The sequence below is a fragment of the Leucopleurus acutus genome (assembly GCF_964270905.1).
Source record: "Leucopleurus acutus genome assembly, chromosome: 8".
Taxonomy (NCBI): Eukaryota; Metazoa; Chordata; class Mammalia; order Artiodactyla; family Delphinidae; genus Leucopleurus; species Leucopleurus acutus.
Window position 1 is genome coordinate 84,835,081 of NC_139151.1, and position 11,673 is coordinate 84,846,753.

General features: G+C 43.4%; 1 protein-coding gene across 2 annotated transcripts in view; it reads left to right on the plus strand.

Moving 5' to 3' along the window:
- KIAA1549L (KIAA1549 like) overlaps positions 1-11,270 on the plus strand; it is a gene marked incomplete at both ends in the record, with an annotated part of 278,395 nt that extends 267,125 nt beyond the window's left edge. For both annotated transcript variants that reach the window (XM_082843999.1, XM_082844000.1), the window contains one exon: positions 10,989-11,270. In XM_082843999.1, the coding sequence (XP_082700125.1) occupies positions 10,989-11,270 (282 nt within the window). The remainder of the gene's footprint in view (positions 1-10,988) is intronic.
- Between the last annotated feature and the right edge of the window lie 403 nt (positions 11,271-11,673).

The following is an 11,673-nucleotide window of genomic DNA, read 5'->3' on the forward strand; positions in this document are numbered from 1 at the left end:
ATTTAAACAACATCATCAGGGTAAAACTACCCTACGTATATTAATTTTCCTAATAAAGCTATTCCTTTAATTTCCAAAACATTTAAAACATATATGCCACCCTGAATTTTTAAATTCTGGAATGAATTACATCCTTCTCCCCTCCTTCTTTAAAAGAAAAACATAATTTAATTTGTCTTTAACAAATGATTCAGCATCATTATTATGGCTCACTGTACTAAAATGACATTTGTCAGATGGGCTCTGACGGTATGTAGAATTATTGCCCCTATGTCAGACATCTCTAAACTATTATAATTTTTGGAATTATTATAAGGCTTAGTATGTTTTTTCTTCTCTGACCTTGCTCCCAGCTCACACCTTGCTCAATTTCCCCACTCTCAGATACATACTCACCTTTAAATATGCTTTTCCTAATGCTCTGTTATCTGCACATGAGGCATGTCTGAGCTCATTAGAGTTGTTTGTAGAGCTGGAGTAAATAGTCTCTGAGAGTAACTGGAGGGGTTCCCTACTGTTCAGTCTACAAATCTAAATGCGGGAGTGTATGGCATCTCTGTTGGTTGTTTGTGGGCCTTTTTTGCTTCCTTTGTCATGCTCAGCTCTTCTAAACAGCTGAACTCACTGGGTGTGAGTTGGTCAGTTCAGAGGTTATTCACCTCCATAATGCCACTTGGAATCTAAACATAATGTGTACTTTTCAGAAAGTAGTTGATACTTGTGCTAATTAGGCAGTAGACCTGCAGCTTTGTCAGCTCACCCTCTGCATGCAGGGTGCACTGGGTGCTTTGCAGGAGTCAGCAAAAGTATTTACCAAACCTTGTCCCTTGCCTTCAAGATACTTACAGATAATACTTAGCCAGGCTTATGGTGACATCCAGATACCTTTGGGTTCATGTTGCTTTAAAGATGAAGGAAAAGGAGCCCAGCAAATCAAAACTTAATCTTTTGGACATGATCACCTTGGACTTGATCACCTTTTGGACTTGATCACCATGCCACCCCCCATTGTGACGGAGTGCTAGTTTCCTATTAGTTGTTTTTAAGAGGAAAGTGATTGCTGCAGCCTAAATGGGTCTTTCCTGGAGCCCCATTACCACCTTCAGTTAAGCAGGGTTGCGTGCCCATGCGTGGAGCACGGAAGCCAGGAACCAAGCTGGGAGGTCAGGTGCTTTATTGCATTTGAAATTCAGCACAGGAGGCTCAGAGGGACCAGATGTGGGCTTGAGAAAGATACTCCAGTGGGAAAATGTTCACCGTCCACATCCATGTGAGAAGAAAAAAGCCCGCACCATCATTTGGATGTCTGACCCTCCTGATCCCAGGTATCCAGATATAAGGAGCTAGCTTGTATAAAATCACCTGGACCTGGCTTGAAAAATACGTTTCATCCTTGGTGCTGGATGGAGAGGGATTGAGAGGGGGTTCCCAGGCTCATCAGGAAAGTGTGCTGTGATCAATAGGTGATGCCTGCCACAGGCACTGGCTAGGGAAGAAGTGGTGTTTGCCAGCTCTGGATTTTGGCCCGCAAGGTGTGGTGGCTCCCGCCTGCCTCTACTGTAAGGGGGGAAGAGTGTGTCATCTCCTCATCTTCCCTGCTTCTGAGTATTACCCTGAGGCCACTCCAGTGGCATCAGGTGTCCCTGGCCTGTCCCAGCCACAAGCACCAAGTTGCTTTATGCTGCAGAACTGGGAGGTCTCAAGAGTTGGACACTGACCCTCAGCTCCAGCTGAACTTGAAATGCAGGGAAAGGGGACATGGCAGCTTCCTTCACAAACATACAGCACCAGCTGGTCATCCTTCGGTGACTTTCAAATTGTGCCGCTCAGAACCCCAGGTCTGAGACACTCCCTACTGTGTACCGTGCACAGTTCTGGGCACTGGTGCACAGTGATAAGTAGGTGAGACACAGTTCTGCCTTCACAGTCGATGCCTGAGACAGGCGATGATATTGTGAGTGATGACTGTTATGTTAGACAAAGTGCATGGAAGGACCTTACAGGGAGTCCTCAGCTAATAGGGGACTGGGGAAGGTCTCCCGGAAGAGAGGGAGTTTGAGCTGAGACCTGACAGGCAAGTCCCGTGTCCTGGCCTTGGCTCTCTGTTAGCCCCCAGTCACCTGTGCGTTCCCAGCTGTGTGGCCCAAGGGCTCGGACAGTCCGGCTCTGATTTTCCTCTGAGATGCAAGTGAAATATATTTGCTACTTTGTCTTCCTTTACCAGGTCTTGTAGCGGAATTAAAGCCCCAAACTTTGGGACATCCATCCCATCACTTCTTCCCTCACTCGGGTCCTTCCCGACTCTTACCTGATCCATTGAGGTAGCCTCAGAACTTATCTCCTCTCCACCTCCAGTGGGTCCACCTCCAGAGTGTCCTTCCTAAAATACAGACCTTTCCCCTCCCTGCCTGACACCCGTTGGTGGCTCCCAGGCCAGGCCTTCTCCGGAGGGGTTGTCAGAACCTCTGGCAGGGACTGGGAGAGGCCTGCTTTCCTACTACACATTTGCCCATACAAAATTCTGAATCCTCACCCAACCCCATCCCACTCCATCCTCACCAGCACCCAGACATCTCTGTAAGGAATGGAAACACACTCAGTTCCTTAGAAGTGTACCATAGAAAACTTTACTCCGTAGCCTGGCGTTCAGCAGCTGTTTGATCTGGCCCTGACTGCCTGTCTTCCTGAGCTCCCCTCATACCCCACATACCCTCTCTGGTCAGACCAAATCACTGAACCTCCCTGGGTGCCCCTTCCTCTGTGTACCTCCAGGCCTCTGCATTGCTTTTCCCTCTGCCTGGAATGCCCCTCCCACCTTGTCTTCTGAAAAACAGCCTCTTCATCTTCCAGACTCAGCTAAGCTGCTTCTCCCAGAAAGCTGCCTGACTCCTTACATGTGTCCCATTCACGGTAGCACCCCATACCTACGTCATCCGTGGGCATTTATCTTGCGGTGTTGCAGTTAACATTATTGGATATAAAGGCCTTTTGTGGATTACCGTGGAACAGCATCCCCTTTTATGGCACTGTTTCTGTGGGAAAGTTGATCCTGAATTCCGGATCATTGCCCTGTCCTTATTACTATAAGAGTCCATATATTAAAGCATAGAACTGTGTATCTTCCACTTTTAATGAAAAGAGAAATTTTTTTCAAGAAACCAAGATCATATTCCAGATCCAAGACAGTATAGTACAGTGACTAACTCCCAGCCTGGAGCTGCGTCTCTCAGTGGCTTGTTAGCTGTGGCACCTTCGACTGAGGCACTGTTTGCTTCAGTTTCCTCTTCTATAAAATAAGGGTAACAATACCTACCTCCTAGGTGGTTGTTTTGAGAATTAAATGAGACCACGATTGGAAAGCCCTTAGCACAGGGCTCATTAAGTGTTAGCTATTATCATCAGTGATAAATCCCTGAGTCCTTTTTTTATAAAAATATATACTTAAAGTCTATTTAATTTTTTAGCATCTTTATTGGAGTATAATTGCTTAACAATGTTGTGTTAGTTTCTGCTGTATAACAAAGTGAATCAGCTATATGGATATATATATATCCCCGTATGCCCATGTCCCCTCCCTCTTGCATCTCCCTCCCACCCTCCCTATCTCACTCCTCTAGGTGGTCACAAAGCACCGAGCTGATCTGCCTGTGCTATGCAGCTGCTTCCCACTAGCTATCTATTTTACATTTGGTAGTGTATATATGTCAATGCTACACTCTTACTTCGTCCCCGCTTACCCTTCCCCCTCCCTGGGTCCTCAAGTCCATTCTCTATGTCTGCATCTTTATTCCTGCCCTACCACTAGGTTCATCAGTACCGTTTTTTTACATTCCATATATACGTATTAGCATACAGTATTTGTTTTTCTCTTTCTGACTTACTTCACTCTGTATGACAGACTCTAGGTCCATCTACCTCACTACAAATAACTCAATTTTGTTTCTTTTTGTGGCTGAGTAATATTCCATTGTATATATGTGCCACATCTTCTTTATCCATTCATCTGATGATGGACACTTAGGTTGCTTCCATGTCCTGGCTATTGTAAATAGTGCTGCAGTGAACATTGTGGTACCATGTCTCTTATTGAATTATGGTTTTCTCAGGTTATATGCCCAGTAGTGGGATTGCTGGGTCGTATGGTAGTTCTATTTGTAGTTTTTTAAGGAACCTCCATACTGTTCTTCATAGTGGCTGTATCAATTTACATTCCCACCAGCAGTGCAAGAGGGTTCCCTTTTCTCCACACCCTCTCCAGCATTTATTGTTTGTAGATTTTTTTGATGATGCATTCTGACCAGTGTGAGGTGATACCTCATTGTGGTTTTGATTTGCATTTCTCTAATGATTAATGATGTTGAGCATCCTTTCATGTGTTTGTTGGCAATCTGTATGTCTTCTTTGGCAAAATGTCTATTTAGGTCTTCTGCCCATTTTTGGATTGGGTTGTTTGTTTTTTTGATATTGAGCTGCGTGAGCTGCTTGTATATTTTGGAGATTAATCCTTTGTCAGTTGCTTCGTTTGCAAATATTTTCTCCTATTCTGAAGTTTGTCTTTTTGTCTTGTTTATGGTTTCCTTTGCTGTGCAAAAGCTTTTAAGTTTTATTATGTCCCATTTGTTTATTTTTGTTTTTATTTCCATTTCTCTAGGAGGTGGGTCAGAAAGGATCTTGCTGTGATTTATGTCGTGGAGTGCTCTGCCTATGTTTTCCCTCCAGGAGTTTTATACTGTCTGGCCTTACATTTAGGTCTTTAATCCATTTTGAGGTTTTTTTTGTGTATGGTGTTAGGGAGTGTTCTAATTTCATTCATTTACATGTAGCTGTCCAGTTTTCCCAGCACCACTTATTGAAGAGGCTGTCTTTGAACAGGCTATCCTGTTCCATTGAGCTATATTTCTGTTTTTGTGCCAGTACCATACTGTGTTGATTACTGTAGCTTTGTAGTATAGTCTGAAGTCAGGGAGCCTGATTCCTCCAGCTCCGATTTTCTCTCTCAAGATTGCTTTGGCTATTCAGGATCTTTTGTGTATCCATACAAATTGTGAAGTTTTTTATTCTAGTTCCGTGAAAAATGGCCTTGGTGGTTTGATGGGGATTGCATTGAATCTGTAGATTGCTTTGGGTAGTATAGTCATTTTCACAATGTTGATTCTTCCAATCCAAGAACATGGTATATCTCTCCATCTGTTTGTATCATCTTTAATTTCTTTCATCAGTGTCTTATAGTTTTCTGCATACAGGTCTTCTGTCTCCTTAGGTAGGTTTCTTCCTAGGTATTTTATGCTTTTTGTTGCAGTGGTAAATGGGAGTGTTTCCTTAATTTCTCTTTCAGATTTTTTGTCATTAGTGTATAGGAATGCAAGAGATTTCTATGCATTAATTTTGTATCCTTCTACTTTACCAAATTCATTGACTAGCTCTAGTAGTTTTCTGGTAATGTCTTTAGGATTCTCTATGTATAGTATCATGTCATCTGCAAACAGTGATAGTTTTACTTCTTCTTTTCCGATTTGGATTCCTTTTATTTCCTTTTCTTCTCTGATTGTTGTGGCTAAAACTTCCAAAACTATGTTGAATAGTAGTGGTGAGAGTGGACAACCTTGTCTTGTTCCTGATCTTAGAGGAAATGCTTTCAGTTTTTCACCATTGAGAATGATGTTGGCTGTGGGTTTGTCATATATAGCCTTTGTTATGTTGAGGTAAGTTCCCTCTATGCCTACTTTCTGGAGGGTTTTTATCATAAATGGGTGTTGAATTTTGTTGAAAGCTTTCTCTGCATCTACTGAGATGATCATATGGTTTTTATCCTTCAATTTGTTAATATGGTGTATCACATTGATTGATTTGCATATATTGAAGAATCCTTGCACTCCTGGGATAAACCCCACTTGATCATGGTGTATGTCCTTTTAATGTCCTGTTGGATTCTGTTTGCTAGTATTTTGTTTAGGAGTTTTTGCATCTATGTTCATCAGTGATATTGGCCTGTAGTTTTCTTTTTTTGTGACATCTTCATCTGGTTTTGGTATCAGGGTGATGGTGCCTCGTAGAATGAGTTTGGGAGTATTCCGCCCTCTGCTATATTTTGGAAGAGTTTGAGAAGGATAGGTGTTAGCTCCTCTCTAAATGTGTGATAGAATTCATCTATGAAGCCATCTGGTTCTGGGCTTTTGTTTGTTGGAAGATTTTTAATCACAGTTTCAATTTCAGTGCTTGTGATTGGTCTGTTCATATTTTCTATTTCTTCCTGGTTCAGTCTCAGAAGGTTGTACTTTTCTAAGAATTTGTCCATTTCTTCCAGGTTGTCCATTTTATAGGCATATAGCTGCTTGTAGGAATCTCTCATGATCCTTTGTATTTCTGCAGTGTCAGTTGTTACTTCTCATTTTTCATTTGTAATTCTGTTGATTTTAGCCTTCTCCCTTTTTTCTCGATCAGTCTGGCTAATGGTTTATCAATTTTGTTTATATTCTCAAAGAACCAGCTTTTAGTTTTATTGACCTTTGCTATCGTTTCCTTCATTTCTTTCTAATTTCTTTCTGATCTGATCTTTATGACTTCTTTCCTTCTGCTAACTTTGGGGTATTTTTGTTCTTCTTTCTCTAATTGCTTTAGGTGTAAGTTTAGGTTGTTTATGTGAGATTTTTCTTGTTTCTTGAGGTAGGATTGTATTTCTATAAGTTTTGCTCTCAGACCTGCTTTTGCTGCATCCCATAGGTTTTGGATCGTCGAGTTTTCATTGTCATTTGTTTCTAGGTATTTTTTGATTTCCTCTTTGATTTCTTCAGTGATCTCTTGGTTATTTAGTAGCATATTGTTTAGCCTCCATGTGTTTTTACTTTTTACAGTTTTTTTCCTGTAATTGATATCTAGTCTCATAATGTTGTGGTTGGAAAAGATACTTGATACAATATCAATTTACTTAAATTTACCAAGGCTTGATTTGTGACCCAGGATCTGATCTGGCCTGGAGAATGTTCCATGAGCACTTGAGAATAAAGTTTATTCTGTTGTTTTGGGTGGAATGTCCTATAAATATCAATTAAGTCCACCCTGTTTAATGTGTCATTTAAAGCTTGTGTTTCCTTATTTACTTTTTGGATAATCTGTCCAGTGGTGAAAGTGGGGTGTTAAAGTCCCCTACTATTATTTTGTTACTGTCAGTTTCCCCTTTTATGGCTGTTAGCATTTGCCTTATGTATTGAGGTGCTCCTATGTTGCGTGCATAAATAAATATTTACAATTGTCATATCTTCTTCTTGGATTGATCCCTTGGTCATTATATAGTGTCCTTCTTTGTCTCTTGTAATAGTCTTTATTTTAAAGTCTATTTTGTTTTATATGTGAATTGCTACTCCAGCTTTCTTTTGATTTCCATTTGCACGGAATATCTTTTTCCATCCCCTCACTTTTAGTCTGTTTGTGTCCCTAGGTCTCAAGTGGGTCTCTTGTAGACAGCATATATACAGGTCTTGTTTTTGTATCCACTCAGGCAGTCTGTGTCTTTTGGTTGGAGCATTTAATCCATTTACATTTAAGGTAGTTGTCGATATGTATGTTCCTATTACCATTTTATGAATTAATTTGGGTTTGTTATTGTAGGTCTTTTCCTTCTCTTGTGTTTCCTGCCTAGAGAAGTTCCTTTAGCATCTGTTGTAAAGCTGGTTTGGTGGTGCTGAATTCTCTTAGCTTTTGCTTGTCTGTAAACCTTTTAATTTCTCTGTCGATTCTGAATGAGATCCTTGCTGGGGAGAGTAGTCTTGGTTGTAGGTTTTTCCCTTTCATCACTTTAAATATGTCCTGCCACTCCCTTCTGGCTTGCAGAGTTTCTGCTGAAAGATCAGCTGTTAACTTTATGGGGATTCCCTTGTATGTTATTTGTTGTTTTTCCCTTGCTGCTTTTAATATTTGTTCTTTGTATTTAATTTTTGATAGTTTGATTAATATGTGTCTTGGCGTGTTTCTCCTTGGATTTATCCTGTATGGGACTCTCTGTGTTTCCTGGGCTTGATTGACTATTTCCTTTCCCATGTTAGGGAAGTTTTCAACTGTAATCTCTTCAAGTATTTTCTCAGTCCCTTTCTTTTTCTCTTCTTCTTCTGGGACCCCTATAATTCGAATGTTGGTGCATTTAATGTTGTCCCACAGGTCTCTGAGACTGTCCTCAATTCTTGTCATTCTTTTTTCTTTATTCTGCTCTACGGTATTTATTTCCACTATTTTATCTTCCAGGTCACTTATCCATTCTTCTGTGTCAGTTATTCTGCTATTGATTCCTTCTAGAGAGTTTTAAATTTCATTTATTGTGTTGTTCATCATTGTTTGTTTGCTCTTTACTTCTTCTAGGTCCTTGTTAAACGTTTCTTGTATTTTCTCCATTCTATTTCCAAGATTTTGGGTCATCTTTACTATCATTACTCTGAATTGTTTTTCAGGTAGACTGCCTATTTCTTCTTCATTTGTTTGGTCTGGTGGGTTTTTATCTTGCACCTTCATCCGCTACATATTTCTCTGTCTTCTCATTTTGTTTAACTTACTGTGTTTGGGGTCTCCTTTTCGCAGGCTGCAGGTTCGTACTTCCCATTGTTTTTGGTGTCTGCCCCCAGTGGGTGAGGTTGGTTCAGTGGCTTTTGTAGGCTTCCTGGTGAAGGGACTGGTGCCAGTGTTCTGGTGGGTAGGGCTGTATCTTGTCCCTCTTGTGGGCATGGCTGTGTCCGGTGGTGTTTTTTGGGGTGTCTGTGACCTTAGTATGATTTTAGGCAGCCTCTCTGCTAACAGGTGTGATTGTGTTCCTGTCTTGCTACTTGTTTTGCATGGGGCGTCCAGCACTGGAGCTTGCTGGCCGTTGGGTGGAGCTGTGTCTTAGTGTTGAGATGGAGATCTCTGGGAGAGCTCTCGCTGATTGATATTATGTGGGGCCAGGAGGTCTCTGGTGGTCCAATGTCCTGAACTCGGCTCTCCCACCTCAGAGGCTCAGGCCTGACACCCGGCCAGAGCACCAAGACCCTGCCAGCCTCACGGCTCGGAAGAAAAGGAAGAGGAAAAAAAAAAAACAAAAAACAACAGATAGAACCCCAAACCAAATGGTAAAAGCAAAACTAAACAGACAAAATCACAGAAAGAAACAAAAAACAACAAAATAGAAACAAACAGAACCCTAGGACAATGGTTAAAGCAAACCTAAACAGACAAAATCACACAAAGAAACATCATATACACACTCACAAAAAGAGAAAAAAAGGAAAAAAGATTTTTAATTAAAAAAATAATAAACTTTAAAAAAAGAGAGCAACCAAACCAATAAAAAATCCACCAATGATAACAAGCACTAAAAACTAAACTAAGATAAACGTAAGAATCAGAAACAAGTCAGATGCAGAAAGCAAACCCCAAGTCTACAGTTGCTCCCAAAGTCCACTGCGTCAATTTGGGGAACATTCATTGTCTATTCAGGTATTCCAGAGATGGAAGGTTCATCAAGTTGCTTGTGGGGATTTAATCTGCTGCTCCTGAGGCTGCACTGAGAACTTTCCCTTTCTCTTCTTTGTTCGCACAGCTCCCGGGTTTCAGCTTTTGTTTTAGCCCCACCCCTGAACGTAGGCCACCCTCAGGCGTCTGTTCCCGCCCAGACAGGAGGGGTTAAAGCAGGGGCTGATTAGATCTCTCTTGCTCACTCAGGCTGGGGAGTGGAAGGGGTACAGTAGTCATAATTGTAATTCGGGGTGAGCCTGCAGTGACAGAAGCCAACATGACATTGCAACAGCCTGAGGTGTGCCATGTGTTCTCCTGGGGAAGTTGTCCCTGGATCTCAGGACCCTGGCAGTGGTGGGCTGCACAGGCTCCTGGGGTGGAGGGGTGTGTGTGGGGGGGTAGTGACCTGTGCTTGCACACAGGATTCTTGGTGGCAGTGGTGGCAGCGTTAGCATTTCATGCTTGTCTCTGGGGTGTGAGCTGATAGCTGCGACTTGCACCTGTCTCTGGAGCTTGCTTAGGTGGTTCTCTGAATCCCCTCTCCTTGCGCACCCCGAAACAATGGTCTCTTGCCTTTTCGGCAGGTCCAGACATTTTCCCTGACTCCCTCCCGGCTATCTGTGGCATACTAGCCCCCTTTAGGCTGTGTTCACGCAGCCAACCCCAGTTCTCTCCCTGGGGTCTGACCTCTGAAGCCCAAGCCTCAGCTCCCAGCCCCTGCCCCGCCTGGCGGGTGAGCAGACAAGCCTCTCAGGCTGGTGAGTGCTGGTCAGCACCGATCCTCTGTGCGGGAATCTCTCCGCTTTGCCCGCTGCACCCCTGTTGCTGCGCTCTCTTCTGTGGCTCCGAAGTTTCCCTCCCACCCACCCTCAGTCTCCGCCCGCGAAGGGGCTTCCTAGTGTGTGGAAACTTTTCCTCCTTCACAGCTTCCTCCCAGAGGTGCAGGTCCCGTCCCTATTCTTTTGTCTCTGTTTTTCCTTTTTTCTTTTGCCCTACCCAGGTACATGGGGAGTTTCTTGCCTTTTGGGAGGTCTGAGGTCTTCTGCCAGCGTTCAGTAGGTGTTCTGTAGGAGTTGTTCCACATGTAGATGTATTTCTGATGTATTTGTGGGGAGGAAGGTGATCTCCGCGTCTTTCAGCTCCTCCGTCTTGAAGGTCTCTCCCGCGAGTCCTTTGACATCCATAAAGAACAACACTTCTTTTGGCCAGATGGTGCTTATATTAAAAAGGTAGCCAGGTAGATTCAGATGTAGATTCAGGTATGTGCCCACTGCTTGCATACTGTTTAAAACACGTATTTAATTCATCCAACCAGCAGATCCAGTGAGTCCAAATCACCTATTTTCCAAACAGACTCCAGCTTTTGTATCCATACAACGGTGCGTTGCCTTCACTTTCTTCTAAATCTCTTTCCTTGTCCTCAGTTCCCTCCCGCTTTGGTATCGAGTGCGTCCTATGACTTGAGCCGCTTCCTGACCCCAGGTCCTTGTCTTCTCTCCCAACATGCTTTGTAGGTCCCCCTCCCGGGGTACATCGAGGCTTACCCCCGGTCCCGGTATCAGCAGAGCTCGCCCTCCAGGCTCCCTCGCCAGTACAGCCAGCCAGCCGGGCTGCACCCCAGCTTGGAGCAGGCCCCGCTGCCCTCCGCAGCAGCCTCACAGCAGAGCCTGGCGGAGAACGACCCGTCCGACACGCCCCTGACCAACATCTCCACAGCGGCCCTGGTGAAGGCCATCCGGGAAGAGGTGGCCAAGCTGGCCAAGAAGCAGACGGACATGTTTGAGTTCCAGGTCTAATGCCTTCACCCACTTCCAGACTCTGAGGAAACAGTCTTTGGTCTTCTCCAGCCTGGCTTGATGGGTCTGGAGGCACAGACGATGTGGGCGTTTTTCTCACCCTCAGTTTCTAAAAACGTGAACAGTGGGGCTTCTGGGGAACAGGAAACTCTTGAACAACTGGATGCTTGGCTTATTCAACTGATTGTATGTCAACAAGTCCCCATGTGGGACCATATGTTTGATACTCTGTTACATTAACTGTTTGAACGGAGGGTGTATTTCCCTACGGAGCCTTAGTCACGAGAGATGCTCGCAGATCTGCAGATTCCTGTCCAATGCCATATTTTAATAAATCATCATCACCAGAATGGGGAGAGCACAGCTCTATCTTCGGTGACCTCTGCATGTTAACTCTATTTCT